The 15,605-nt window shown below is 35.1% G+C and overlaps 1 protein-coding gene across 1 annotated transcript in view; it reads left to right on the top strand.

Moving 5' to 3' along the window:
• The window catches only part of MRPS9 (mitochondrial ribosomal protein S9), a 32,745-nt gene extending 17,561 nt beyond the window's left edge, over positions 1 to 15,184 (top strand). Inside the window, exons 6-11 of the mRNA XM_071744798.1 lie at positions 5,755 to 5,837; positions 8,303 to 8,378; positions 10,720 to 10,888; positions 12,583 to 12,691; positions 13,466 to 13,635; positions 14,985 to 15,184. Of these exons, the coding sequence (XP_071600899.1) occupies positions 5,755 to 5,837; positions 8,303 to 8,378; positions 10,720 to 10,888; positions 12,583 to 12,691; positions 13,466 to 13,635; positions 14,985 to 15,076 (699 nt within the window). The 3' untranslated portion in view covers positions 15,077 to 15,184. The remainder of the gene's footprint in view (positions 1 to 5,754; positions 5,838 to 8,302; positions 8,379 to 10,719; positions 10,889 to 12,582; positions 12,692 to 13,465; positions 13,636 to 14,984) is intronic.
• The last annotated feature ends 421 nt before the right edge of the window (positions 15,185 to 15,605 follow it).

The following is a 15,605-nucleotide window of genomic DNA, read 5'->3' as shown; positions in this document are numbered from 1 at the left end:
TTTCTAAGACTGTTCCATTCGTGCAAACTTCAGGCTCTTTCTGATTAGTATGGTTCCAGGAGTAAAATACCTGCATCTGTTTACCTTGATGAAAAAAGCTGTGTCTACTAGAACGTCACTAGACCCTGAGTCTTAACATGGATTATGAACAGACATTTCATATATATGACCCTCAAGAGGGAAAGCATTATCTATAGAAGGTTGGACATGTTTCTTACTTATACTTGCAGAAGACAGAAGCATTAATAACATATGCAGAAATACCTTATCGGACAATAATGTCAGACTTGGTTTCCTCATTAGATAGTCTTCAAAAGTTAGTTTTATTGGTTGTTAGTCTGTAAAAAAAACATTTAAACAATTTAATTATTTATTTATTTAAATAATTATTTAGTATTTAAGTTAGCAAATTCAGTTCACAGGTTTACTGAGCGGTATACTTTATTTATTAGAGTTATCCCATACTTATTTGCGTTCTGCGTACCCAAAGGACAAAATCCCCACTTGTCAGGTACATTTATTTCTTTGGGAGAATAAAAAACTCCCCACCCCCCACCCCCCCTTTTTCTTTTCCCCCCCATTTTTTTTTTTTTTTTGTTGTTGTTGTTGACCTTGGGCAAATGAGCTTCTTGCCCTGGCAGAAATGAAATGAATGATAAATGTAGAGTGTGTCTTTGCTGAGTAATGGAGCCGCAGCAGAGGCTTTTCCACTGAGGTTTTCTCCTGCACAGCCTGAGGCAGCCCGAGGACCCCTGCTGTTCATTTAAATAGGTATGTCAAATCTGCCTCGAAACGCCGCTGGTTTGATCTGTGGTAATATTTGTGAAGGTTCCATATGGACTTGAGCCCCCTGCAGTGCTGAGAAATAATGTACAACGCTTCATGGTGCAGACGCAAATTTTCTCTGAAAAGGGATGCGGTGCCGCGTTTTAGCTGTCGGAGAGGATGATGGAGCTGACGCGCTAGGCCTGTCAACTTGTTACACGGATGGGTTGCACGCAGCGAGGCTGTGGAAAATCTGTGCCTTTTAACTTTTCTACTTAATCACGGTTGTAGCGTTGCCTTTAGACTGTATGCTACATTAATTCTCTTCCTGCCTTCTGCCTTTCATCCCAAGTTTCACGGAAAAAAGTAAAGCATGCAGGTCTTGTAGAGGGGCCTTATCAAACAGCTGTCATCTGACAAGCCATTTGCATTTGTTTTGGCTGAAATGGAGCAACCCAAGGGCAAGATGTTTTGTTGCATTCCATCATAATGAAGAAATTACAAATTTTACAAGGAGCACAAGTTTATTTTTAGCTCTTCCCAGCAGTTAGAAAGGGTACGCAAGCTTGCCTTGAAAATGTAAAAGAATAGTGTGTGTCTTCTTTCTAACAGTGTGGCGACCACCTTCAAACAAATCCCTTTGGCAAATGCATTTTTCATTAGTATAGGATACTAATATTTTCATGAAATAGGCTTCTATAAACCTAAAATCCCTAAGTGAGAGGTTTGATGGGGTTTTTTTTCAGTCAGACAAATGAATGCTGAAAGATGCATGAAATTCTTAACAGTGTTTTAACCTCTTATTAGCCTAATGTGTATTTAAGAAGACGTATTTTTAAGTCTCAAAGCTAATTGCTTTGTCTAAGGAAAAAAAAGGGCTGTATGGTAATACAGTCTAGTGTAAGTAATCAATCCCATTTGAGGATGTCCTTTAAATTGCTGCATTAAGTCAAATAAATCAAATAAACACAATATTTAGCTTATACTTGTACACCACTAATTATTGCATAAACTCACGTGGAACTTTAATTTCATTAATTGCCAGTAATATAACTGGTCACAGCACTATTTGTTAATGCTAATAAGTAATATCCACTTAGTAAATAATAATCCACTTAGGGAAAATAGATTGTGTATATTTACATGTATTACAACTGCCAGTATATATGATGTTATTGCTGAAGTGATATTCCATAAAGGATTTTTGATTTATATTCCATTGTTGTCTTTGTTCTGCCTGTTGAATAAAGTTTAGCTGTAGGGAAAAGGACAATTTTTTTCCTCTGATACACAAGATGTTTATTACGTGAAACGCCATTTCACAAATGTGGGATGGTGTATTTAATCATCATTTAACTTAAAAGTTTTTTGGAGTAATGTCATAGTTTTGCAATCTGCCAGATAGGTTAAAGTTGTATTTTCATTCTGTCTAGCAAAATAGTAGTTTTGTGTAACTGTTTCTTGTACTTCTTTAGAGTTAGAGATTGTAGATTGGAGGTAAATGCTCTAACAACTCAGAATTGCAACTCAGTAACAAACCATAAAAGACACCAAAGTATTTGGTGAAAAACAAATTGGCAGCAAAGAAAAATGCAAATTGTGATGTAAAATGATGTAGGCTCTGCAACATTTTTTAACTAACATTAAAATTAAGATTTTTTTTTTCCTTAAAAATTGCTTTTGCTAGAGTACCATTTGCTAATTTCTTCCCTAAAATTACTATGCAGGGTAAAATACAAGTTTTGCTTTTTATTTTAAAAGAGAGCATCCTTGTAGAGATGTGAAATTTGATCTTTCTATTAGAAACTGAAGTGCTTCAGTACATAGCAAATCTTGTAAAATCAGCTATTTTGATTGTGTAATAGCTGAGTTTACAATACACACAGATGTGTACATTCATGAATTGGACTATTGAGTGCTGAAGTGATTAGTAAAATCTTCACCTGCCAGCTCTGAAAAAGCAAGTGTGTCTTCAGAAGCTTTCCTTAGCCTTTGGGGAGTGAAGATTTGTCAGAGAAATTACTGGGCATTACATGTGATTCCTGATTTTACAAAGGCTCATCCACATGCTATGCTTTACACGAGTGGTTCTTTTTGTGTGTTTACTTCATTTCCATATAGAGATTAAATATATGCTTTTTTAAAAAAATATATTTAAGACCAAAATTTTTCTTCATAAGAAATACAAGTCCACTTTCATTACAGGTAATTATATTTAGCATTTCTCTTAACATTTCAAAGTATTTTAAAATCCTACATTTAATGTCATCTCCTGTGTGAGGATTCTTGGTCTGAATGGATGTGATTACTGCAATTTAACCAGAACTGTTTAAAGACATCATTTTAATTCCTACAAGTGCACATTCTTAGAATTTACACAGGGTGCAGTGTTGGTGTTTTTGGTATTACCTAGGGAGGGTCTTCAGGAAAACCTTACTGTTCCAGCTCTTTCAAGGCTTACTTTGGAGTTGTAGTAATGAATTTTTGAAGCTAAAAGCTGGTGGGTGGCAACCCATACTTCATTTTATTTTTCTGTGAATGTCAGTAGTTTCTGCATATAATGACAAAATCCTTAAGTCTACCTTTAACTTGTGTCATGATACCTGAAAAGACTTCAGTTCCTGTTGGGAAGTGATCCTGACTATAGCCAACCTTTCCTAAGGCCACAGCTGTGTTTCCACACTGCCTTCCCCCCCCTCAGTTGTTTAAGGAACTACGATATAGTTGTGGAGTTTTTTGGGCTCATGTATTTTTGGATGACCATTCCAGTTGGGAATTCCAGAATGTAGTGAAGATGATGGGTGTTTGTGAGGAGGCTTTTGCCGTTTGACACTCCCTGCCTTACGAAGGCAAAAGGTATACTGAGAGATGAAAACCCTCCTTAGATAACTATTAGACCTAGTAACCCAGTGCCTCTTCTGATCATTTAACACCAAAATATCTGCTTTGTGCCTGGTTTGACTTCTTCCAAATGCAGAAACTCATGGAGCTCACGTGAATCACGTTCCAGCTGAGCTCTCCCCAGATAGCTGAGCAATAACCACAGCCCTCCTTCCCCTTCTTATCCCTCCCTGGACAGTCCAAGCAGAAGCTTCCATACAGCTTTTTTCATGTCTAACCACAGATGCTTAGATATTGCTTGGTGTCAGGCACAGCTCATGCCCTTAACCCAAACCATATCTATACTTCTAATGTACAGTCAATAAATTTTGCAGCCTAATGGTCAGCTTTGAATAGAATCATTCAGATTGTTAGATGTGACAGGACTCTTCCTCATAGTAGTGCAACCATGTCTTTGTTTTAGAGATCTACAGATATATTTGTGAGTTCTGGAACTATTTGGAGATATGGTTTGTTCTCTGTTGTATGATGTTTCCTGTGTTTGAAGATGAGTATACTTCTTATGTTTTTTAAGTTGAAAAATTTTCCAGGTTCCTATCTGATACAGTTATCTCTTAGCAAAAATAAAATTTCTGAAAGCCATAGCACTATGAGTTCACGTAGAACTATGTGAGTTCTTGTTCTGTTACCAAGAAAAGTGGACAGTTTATCCTTCAAGATTTTGTACTGTCAAACAGAAATAGTTTTGTTCCACTATTTTGTTGTGTTTAAAAAAAAAAAAGTCACCAATGACCTGCATTGAAGATTTCAGTAAATTGTCCCTGTTTAAATCCTTTGAGTGCAGCTCAGATAACAATCTGTTCTTCAATCCTACACTTTACCTACAAATATTTGTAGAAAATGTGGAGATCTATGAATACATCAGCTTAAACAGTAGGTGTTTGTAACTAAGTGAAGTTTTTTGTTTGTGGTTTGTTTTTTTTCCTTTTAAAAGCAAAAAATGCTGTTGAAGAAATTTCATTGTCTTTTGTTGTAAATCTCCTGTTATTCTTTCTTTTTGCCAGTGCAAACCTATATCACATTTCTTCTTTTACTGTGTTTTGTAAGTAATACAAAGGAAAAAAGTCAAACGTGTCCCCATTAGTTCTTAAACTGTAGCTTCTCTCTAGTATTTGCTAAAACTTGTTATATTAATAAGAAAACCAGAAGTGATTATAGTATTTCTATTTTCACTTCTTAAAGTAAACTATTTTGGGTATAAATACTTTGTTATAGTACAATAATTCTGTTTCAGTGTTATTTACATTTATGTCTCCAAATACTCCTATTTAACTTGTGATTTGCATTGCACTTGGAATTCAGAGCATTAGGTGTTACATTTTAGAACAAAATAGTCTGAAATTCCATGAAGTTAAAAAAAAAAAAAAAAAAAAGAAAAAAAAACTTTATTAAAAGCATGTTTCTTCTTTAATATTTTCAGTGAGACATTTTGCAATGTTTTCCATTTTGTGTTTCTGAAGTAGTAAATCACTTTCGCAACACTTTGAAAATAACATCGCTAAGAATCCTGAGAAAACTGTTTTTAAAATACTGAAAATCCAGAGTCAGTTTATCTATAAAATTTGAAGGAAGAGAAATTCAGATTATGGTAAAAGTACAACTTTACGTGTGTCTCTATGGACATGCCTTGGTTAGGGGCAGTTCTGACAGACACAGATGACTAGTAAAGCTAACATTCTTAAGGTATAAAAATCTAACTAAATGAAAATATTTACAACCTTAAACCTTGTTTGTATTTTGGGGAAGTCACACTAAAATGGGTGAAATTATTTTGTAGTGTGCATCCATTATACAAACATGTGCATCTTTTTACAAGCATATGTAAGAAGGCAACAAACACCATTGAAGAAAAAGAGTAGAATACACAATTAATTACTTTGACCTGTGTCTGAAAATGTGATACATACTATCTAAATGTTGGTTTAGATTTAACTTGATATATTTTTCTTAATTGTTAGAGCTCTTCGTGTTTTCTGACTTTGGAATTTTAAGTGTTTGGAGAGAAAATTCACATGAACATGTTTTTAAATTAAAAAAAACTATTAACTGAAAAAATGCATTTAAATACTTCTTCCATATACATTTTAGGAAACATATGAAAAAGTGCTAAATGTTCAGAAATATCAAGACCAACTGACAGCTCAAGACCTTCCTCCTCAGAAGGAAAAAAAGTAAGCTTGTGACTATTTTTTTTTTTCAGTATATTGTTTTGGCAAGTCTTTTAGTTGCCTGCCCTACCTGCCTTTTATTCCACAAAAAATATTTTCAGGTTTTTTTCCCCTGTCCTTGTCTAATATTTGTGTGGCCACTTCAGGTTGAAAAGCTTTACTTGTAATATGTATGTATGGAATGCTTACTTCTCACTGCTAAAGTAGGGAAACTCCACCTGTTTCTCTTGCTCTTCAGTCTCTCCCTGCTCTTTTTGATATTCTCTCCTTACATAAAAATTATAAAGTGTGATTTGAAAATAAGTAGAGAATATCCAGAATTCTATGTTTCTAGATATGAGTTTTGTAATTATTTCTTTGTTAAAGGTTTTTGAAACAGGAGGTAAACTCTTTGTAAGAAAACAAGGAATTTAAAAATAGCAAATAAGTTGCTTATCTGTCTGAAAAATCCCAAGGCCTAAAGCTGAGCTCTTCAATAGTACTTCATGAATTATGGTTCTTGACCATTTTTACCTACCAATACTTAACTTCACTCTTTTTATTTTGATGTCCATATACAGATAAATCCTCAAAAACTACAGTAATTTTAGGAAAAATCATTATGTTGGATTTGTTTAAACATCACCATTGTTAGTAATTTAATTTATTTTCTCTTCTTTTTAGCTTCTCTGATATGCACAGCAAGCTCTTCAGCTAGGTAGCCATTGGGCAGGAAAGGTGCCTGTCAGCCAGCACAAGCCATAGGGGATGCTACAGTTGTGACAGTGCATCAGTCAGGAGTGTCTTGAAAATGAGTATATATTTAGGCTATATTCTTGATATTCTATTTTGACATCTTGTGCAAGGATTTAAAGACACAGGCTATTAAATTAAGCATATCTTTAAAAGAAATAGGTACAGCCAGGAAGTTTTGATTTTGACATTTACTACTTTTCTGTATAGTTACTTTTTCAGCCTCCAAGTTGTTTTTATCTTTCTTCTTGCTGTGTGTTTTCTAGCCAGATTTATGTGCTGTTCCACTTGCACATCATGTTGGTTTGTCATTTCTTAATTACAGCCATTTGTTATTTATGTTAGGAAGATAAAGGATTAATTTGCTGAGATTATTTCAGTTTCTAAAATAGCAGTTCATGTTTCTTCATGTTATAAATAGTGTCTTATGACCCACAGAATGTTTTATCATAGATTCATGTTAGCCTCTAAGCAGACAAGGGGACAAATGAATTTATTTTTTTGGTGTAGGCTGCTGAAAAATAACCTGACTCTTTACAGAGCTCAGCCAGTGGATTTACTGGTGTGAAAAATGACCTAAAGCTAGTCAGAGTTGAAAGGTTTTTTCCCTGTTAGGTTTATAAAAGCAAAGAGAATATAAAGGATTTTTGAGACTTATTTTCCACAATGGGTATGATACTTCCTCTGAGATTAGCTTGGATAATTTATCTCTGAAGTGTAGGCAGAGGATGAGTTGGAAAGGCTGTTTGGTTTTTTTTTTTCCCCCAGAAAATAACCTTTTGTGGATGTATTCTGTAATATTAACTGGAGGTTTGGGACCTGACCTTGAATTATTGTAAATTCATAGCTTTTAATGTATAAAAAATTTAATTGACTTCACTGGAAGTAGCAGTATGTAAATGTAAGTCTATAGTCAAGACTCAAAATTGCAAACTTTACAATTAATGTCAAAACCAGCATTGTTGCTGAATAAATTGTGTCTTGACCTGCCTCAGAAAAGTATTAAAATACATACCTAAGAAGTAAGACTACTTAAAATTACCTTCAGAAGGAATCACAACTACATTAATTTTTCTGAAAACATTCATTAAGATTGTTTCTTTAAAACCTAGAGGTAAGAAACTAGTTACAGCTTTGCCATAGATCTACCTGATAGTGTTGGCATGTGCATTTATGGTGGCATTCTGTTTTGCTGGTCACTTATACATATTTCTGGGTTTTGCAATTGTTAGATAAAATCCAGTATGGCATTGCTGCTTGAGCACTTTTACCACACTTACTGCTACTGGGCTTTTTTTTTGGTAGTGATTAGAAAAGTAAAGACCAGAGACAAAAAACCTGTTTCCTCAGAATTGGATTTGAATGTTCTGCCTTTGATTTTGTTTTTGCTGCTTGTGAACCAAACCTTAAATCCTAAATTGTGGGGAAGATCCCTTAGTACTAGAGTATTACTCTAGCTCAATCTCAGACTTGAATAATATGAATAATAAGTAACTGATACTCATAATTTTCTTGTAGTTAATTCAGTACATGAAATAACCATCCCTTTCAAAAGACAGATGTATTAAAATCAATGTAGGCCTTCTCATATTTACTACATGAAGGCGATCTGTATCCATTTATAATGGAAAATGTATTTTTGAACAAAGACTGACTGAATGTATGTGTGGTCTTTTGTGGTGTAACTGTAATTGCATGGTTAATTAAAGGAAGAATATATGTGATATTTTAAACAGAAACCTGGCTGGTACCAGATGGTTGACTAAGATTGAATTGGAAGAAATGTTGTTAGAAAAACTGTCAGATGGTGATGTAAGTAATTAATCTTTCTAATCTTAAGGTGATTGTGTCTTAAAAATATGGACTTTGGGTGCACTTTTGGACACTGAGAAGGTATTATGTAGAAGCAGGTGCTCTTCAAAAGAATTTTCTTCCTTCTTTTACAGTCTATATATGGTCCCAGCACTATCACATTCATGTTGTTTAGAAAAGTGCCCTGCCTCACATCTTTTCTTAAGGGTTTTCCATTTTTACTATCATAGGACAGTTTTTGCTTTTTTTTTTTTCCCTGGTAACATTGTGAGGCTTAGAGCACTTATTCCTTGTCATCTAATTATGTAGTCAGGAATGGAATGCAGTAACACTTTATGATGGAAATATTCCAGTTACAGGTGAATAAGGGATGGGGGCTAGAGCCTCTGCTTATTGTAGGGAAGGGGTAAACATTGAGGATGGGAAACACAATGGATTTTTGTGATGGTAAACCTGCACAGAGTTTCTGCTTTATCTTAAGAAGGACATCAAAACGGTAGAAAAGTCATAGAGGAGGCTGATCAGAAATAAGGAGGCCTTTTTCTTAGTGATTGGCTACAGAATCAAGTATCAGAAACAGGATACGAAGCTACCTCGATCTGTGGTCTGATACAGATACCTCTTATATTCCCCATGGTGTGAGAGAGGAGAGATTTCCAGTTTCCCCAGTATCTGCAAACTGTATCCCTGTCTAGACACAGGGTCCTTCTTCACACATGTCTCTCCCATAGTTATTATACCCTTTTTTTTTTTTCTCAGTTAGAGATTTTTCCTATGGTCCCCTAAATAGCATTAGCATTTGTAATATGTTGTGTAAAGCATTTGTAAAGGTTGTGCCTTTGTGGCCAGCTTCAGTTTTCTTTTGGAAATTTAAGCTTGGATGTGGTAGTACCAAAGAATATATCAATATTTCTCTAGCATCCCAAGTATTTTCAAACCTAGAAACAATGGTCTTCAGTCTCTTCTGTCCTATGGATAGCATCACTGCACAAATAGCAGCAGCAAACATGCTCATTGCTGTGACATGTGGTGGCTTCCTTGTCTGTGGGCAGTGGGGAAAGATCTCAGTTGTGGTTAGAAATTGCTGTTGTAAATTCTTCATACTGTTACACCCAGGAGACTTTCTCTGTCTTTGCTCACAGTGGAAGTGGTTATAGCTTCAGTGTTTTCAGCAGCTCCTGCATTTGGAATGGCTGTTTTTCCACTCAGAGTGCCAGGAAGTGGTCGAGTTGTAGAAACCAAACAGTTTGGTGTTCTTCAGTGGCTGTTTTTTGTACACTCTACATCTGTAAAAGTAGATTGTAGTAGGCTCTGTGATTTTTAAAATTTGTATTTTTATATCTCTGCTCTTCAAAGGCTATGTCATATTTTGAGACAGATGTAGCTTTCTATGTGATATCAGGATTCCAGGGGCTATTGCTAGGTTACAGGAAAAGTACTAATTTTGTGCAAAAGACTCGGGAAACAGGGAGGAAAAAATACTTTATAACAGCTTGTAAGTAAAGAAAACCTTAAAAAATAAGGTTATGATATCTATATGAAAAATCCATTTTAGATGATAGCATAGCTCTGTACCCAGTGACCCACTGTGTAGTGCTCCTGCCACTAACACTTCATAACAGGACATCCCAGCTTTTAGCACAAATGGGTTAACACAGTGGTGTTTACTCTATAATCACATGTTGAAGAACTTTGGAGGGGGGTGCAAGGGGGAAGGAGAACCACACAGTAGCAAAGGATAATTTATTTCAAGAGTTTGCCCTTTAAGTCAAGTATCTCTTGAATTTTTAAATAGCTTGATTGTTCAGTTTTAAAGGAAATCATAAACATTAAAGTAACTCAGCTTGAACAGCCAAAGATAGATAGATAGATAGGTATTTCCTGTGTATATTATGAAATATAATCATTTAAAAGGTTCGGTCTAGTGCAATAAAATTATTTCCAAGTCAATGAACATGCTGACTTACTGAAAATGAGGTGAAAATCTTTTCCTTTTACTTTTTTAATAAAGCAATAATAAAGAATGAAGATGACCTCCTATGCTTTCTTTTAAAAAGTGAGATGAACTTCATTCTACTACAATAATACTGTATTAAAAAGGGGTTGGTTATTCTTTGAATTAGAGTTTAATTGTTGCCTGGAAAAAGAACTGGGTTTCTTTAGTCACTCAGAAAATGATGCAACTGCATGCTGTTCTTAAATCAGCATGTAGGTGCAAAAGTGTCATCCTGTCAGAAATCATCAATAAAAGTGAAGTATGAAAGATCAATTATACAAAAATAGAAAGTTTTGGCAAATGCAATTGCACTTGCATCCTTTAATGACGCCTTGTTTTCTACAGTATTCAAGATTTATTCAACTTTTACAAAAATTGGTGATGATGCCATGTAGTGAAATTGAGGAGGAACATATAAAAAAGTTCTCCAAAGAACTTCCTGTCCAGTTACAGAAAGTAGTTATTGAGCCCCTGAAGTACGATGAGCGAGGAGTGGCCTTCAGCACTGGTGAAGGTAATAATTTAATAATTCAAGTTGGTTGGTAATGATGTGTGATTTTTTTTTTTTTTTTTTTTTTTTTCCTCTTCACACTACTTTTTTAATAGCATCTACAACACTACAGAATGTGTCACTACTTCATTTTATATGCTTATGTGAATATTGCATGTATAATTGTTAATTATGTTAAGGAAAACTAAGTTACGACATGGCTGGTAACAAAGTGGATGTTTTTGGCATAGAGGCTATCAACTGTTAGTTTTTATCTTTATTTCTGTACAGTAGTACCTCTACATGTTGTAGGATAAAAAAAGATTTTATTGCTGGCAAGAGCTGACTAACATAAAGGGCAGGAGACTAAGGGAACACAAACATGTATGGAGAATTCCATGGATGTAACAGTGTTGTTGCTTAAAATAAAATTGGTGTGCTTAGAGCACTAAGTAACCTTTATCATGACTTTTGTAGGCAGTCCACAAAAGAGAATTTTGGAGATACAAAGAGTAAATATAAAGGCATTTGGATATTTAAAAACAGCCTAGCTAAATGCAAAGAGAGAATTCCTAAAATTTTCATCCAAGTAGATACCTGTGCGACAGAGACAGGAATTGGTCTTTGCTACCAAGACAAAGGATATGTTAGAGAAAAAGATGTGAAGGTGTTTGTATCTTCTGAACATGGGCTGCTTACATATTCAGTGAAGGGACAGATAGTAGAAGAATATGATAGGAGTAAGTGCCTGGAAAACATAAGGTAGTAACAACATAGAAAAGGCTGACTTTCTGGACAAGTTATTTATACTTGAACATACTTTGTGTCTATTGTGTGCATTTGAGAGGAGTCTCGGTCAGAGATGACAGGTATTTTTAAGCTGCAGGCAGCAGATGATAATAAGAGCAAAGGTCACAGAGAATTTGTGTGGCAAAATGACTATAGAGAGCTCTGTTCTAGCTGGCTTGGCTTCAAGATGACATGATAACAAGGAGATGTCAAATCACCAAACTGGGATTTAATCCACACTTTGTTTTCAGTAGTGTCTTCAGAACAGTAGTTACTAAAGTTTGATGAACATGAAACTCATATTGCTTAAGAAAAGCCATCAGATGTTATATGCTCAAGAACAGTCTTGTTTCTGTCCCATCACCCCCCTAAATAAATAAAAAAAAAGTGTTAGTCATGTTTTAATTTGCAGCTAAAGCACTTAGAACTAACTGTATGGAGTAATTTCTGAGGAAGCTAGGCTAAATGATGCATTGGCTTTGCTTATACCAGTATAAATAATATGTTAACCTTTTTCATGTTAATATGCTTAAACTTCTGCACCTTAGTATGATTTTATAGAGTATTTTGATGTTACTAGAAATTTAATTTGAGGTAAACTCATAGGTGTTACCCAAACTATTTTCATATGCTGTGGTATCACCACATCAAGAAAATGTCCTGGTATACTGAGGTTATGGGAGGTAGAGTGTTAATTCTGTCTTCTCCACACTCACAGTTTCTCTCTGTCCCCTTAATAGATGTGGATTAGAATATATTGAAACCTAGTTGTCTATTGTTTGTATTTATTTTCCTAGGTTTTTTTGTTACCTTAGCTTCCCAAAAGAAACAGCTGGTCCTGTATGAAAGTGATTATTTGCTTAACTTTTGGTAACTTGAAGGTCTGTAGTATATTGATGCCTCAACAGATTTGGTTTATTTCCTTTAAGGTTTGAGGAAAACTGCAAGAGCTTCTGTCGTAGTTTATGACAATGGGACTGGAAAAATGACAGTGAATGGAATAGACATTTTACATTATTTCCCAGTGCTGCAGGACAGGTGAGAGCACTATGAAATGCTATATTCTTGCTGTACTTAAATTATTCCACCAAAAGTCATGCCATGCAATTATATTTTGGCGCTGTGTTCCACAAAGTTTATGCTATATTCTTGTTTCTGTATAGCTGTTTTAGAAAAACTAGTCTTGCTTTCCCTCTTCTCAGGAGTCAGTAGTGTAAGAAGTAACAGGTCATCTTTGCTCTATGTTTCTTATCTCTCCCTTTTTTTGAAGGAATGCAAAAACGAAGCAAACAGACTGATTTTGGTCCTCTTAAAAAGGGCTTGCAGTTTATATTAGAAATAAATAGATAATGAACAGTGGGTTTTAGTGTATTCTGAGTTACTAATTGTATGCATGTGTAATTACTCTGGAATATGGTAACAGTGGGAGCAACCAAAGTGAGACACTATGTAAAACCTCAGATTTTGGAGGATGTTTTCCAGGGTGGTTTCTGAGCTCAAGAACAGAGACTGTTCAGTTAGAATATCCAGAGCTCCTGGATTTCTGTTGGCATGTATATAAATAATTAGTGAAACAAAAGTATTTGTAAAACTGAACTTAAAATACTTACCATTGGCAGTTTGATGTGCTCCTAACTGCTAATTTCCCTTTTACTTAATAGCTATCAGTAGGAAATTAGAGATGTGAATGCCTTTCTGGATCTCTGCCTGAAAGTCAAATACGCTTTTGTATATACGATGATAAAAAATGTATGTAGCATGTAACTATATGTACAACTATGTATTTAATTTTTATTATTGTTTTATTTTTAGAGAACAGTTGCTATTCCCTTTCCAGTTTCTTGGCAGAGTTGGAAAACATGATACAGTTTGTACAGTCTCTGGTGGAGGAAGATCTGCACAGGCTGGAGCAATACGTTTAGCCTCTGCAAAAGCCTTGAGGAGTTTTGTGACAGAAAAGGAGGTGGAATTCATGAGGCAAGGTAGGAATTGAAATTATTTCAGTGTTTCGTAATGTGTTTCTGGTAATCAGCGGAATTAATACAAGGGTCACTAAGGATCAGTGCATATTTGAGTAAATAATCCCAGTGAAACCTTGTATATTGTATTAAATGGATCCACATTTAATAATAATAAATTGTTTACACTTGTTTCCTAGCATCCTTTGTGTACATTTTGAATGACTCCTTTAGCATTTTCCCATCTGTTCATAACTTCTCTTAGGTCTATCAGCCAGCTTATATTGCCTCAACATAGAACCACAAAACATGAAAGGATATTAACTAACAAATATAGATAAGGTGTAAGGGAGCTGCAAGGTACTAAGATGATAACATTTTTTTAGTTGACCAGTCACATCTTGTTCATGTGTAAAAAAAGTTTTATTCTTGAACTTAAACACTAGAGAGTTAGATTTGAAGGGATGGTAATGAGCATGAGCATACCACATGTAACTAGCCAGACTGAAGGAGCCTCTTTCCTCTCTTGCCTTATTTAGAGTTTGCAGGTTATCCTAGGATAAGATAGAACTTACTTGGATAACTGCATTATTTGATGCTTCTCAGTGGTTCATTAGATGCCATACAGTTTCAGCAAATACAAAATTGTGAACAGTGAGTTTATAACCATTCTTTGTGGACTAGTGGAGAGAATACCATTACTGGTACAACAGCTATGACTACTTCACTCTATTTTCATTTGTATAAGTAAAGATGTCTTCATGCTCGTATCTATACAAGAGGTTTCTTTGATTACAGTTTTTCAGTACTGACAAGTAGGGCTTGCTAGGAATACCCCTGTAAACTGACATTGCAATGAGCTGAGTATCTGTAGTGATACCAGCATAATTCTGAACATATTGGAAGCACTAAGTAAGTGTATTTTAAAACAGTGGTCTCCAAAGTGGGATGTGTGCACCCTGATGTTGAACACAATGATCCCTTGGGGTGCCAGGAAGAAAATCTTAACATTTCAGTGGTGTGTCTAATTTTATAAGTTGGTAAGTAAATATATCTTGGAGGTGTGTGCTCAAAGCAGTGCACAGTCAAAAAAAGTTTGGAGATCACTGCTCTAAAGGCTTAAGCAGTATAGATATAAACCAACTTTTTTAGTGTTTTGTAAAATAAAATGTGAAGAGAAGTTCAGTTAACTAAAGAAAAGTTAAATTGCTAGAGGATCCAATGGAATTCCTTTCAGTGTGCTTTATACTGTACCTTTTAGATTTTACAGTTTGTGTGTAGAGCTTTTGTTTGCCTTGGATCCCCCACATGTAATGTGTCTGTAGTATCAAATAACAACAGGAAACAAAAGGGTGCTTTTCTGTGTTTTGTAGCTGGACTACTAACATATGACCCACGTGTGAAAGAACGGAAGAAGCCTGGTCAAGAGGGAGCCAGACGGAAATTCACCTGGAAAAAACGTTGAGCCTGTGTGAAGAATGGCTGAATGCTTCCAGAATTTCAGAACATACTGAATTATGATTTTAAGCCATTGTATAAATATATTTAGCAATAAAGACTTTTTCCATTATAACTACTAAGATTTTTCTGTTTAATAGCAACAAACATTTTTTTAAAATTTATTGAAAATAGTGATTTTGCAAAAGGCTGAGTCTAATAGCTTAAGTGCCAGCTTTGCATCTTGGCTCAGTATCAATTTAGGAAGTTGTTGGTGGATTATAACTTTTAAAAATCAGTGTATTTGCTGAGTGACATGATTGTCTAAATTCTGGAATTAGGCAGCTCCTAAAGAGGTATCTGGACAGCTTTGACATGCCTCCCTTTTTGCCTCACAGGTATGGGAGGATAAGTGACATCTCACCTAAGCTATGGTGGAGTTGAGAAACTATTGAGAATGGTAGTGACAATTGAGGGGATGTCAAGAGAGGAGCAGTCACAGAGGATAACCTTTGCCTATGAAATCTGTTGTCTCCAGGATGCCTCCATAGGTTAAG

This window comes from Heliangelus exortis, chromosome 1 (genome assembly GCF_036169615.1).
Source record: "Heliangelus exortis chromosome 1, bHelExo1.hap1, whole genome shotgun sequence".
NCBI lineage: Eukaryota > Metazoa > Chordata > Aves > Apodiformes > Trochilidae > Heliangelus > Heliangelus exortis.
This window is presented reverse-complemented; position numbering and strand designations above follow the sequence as displayed.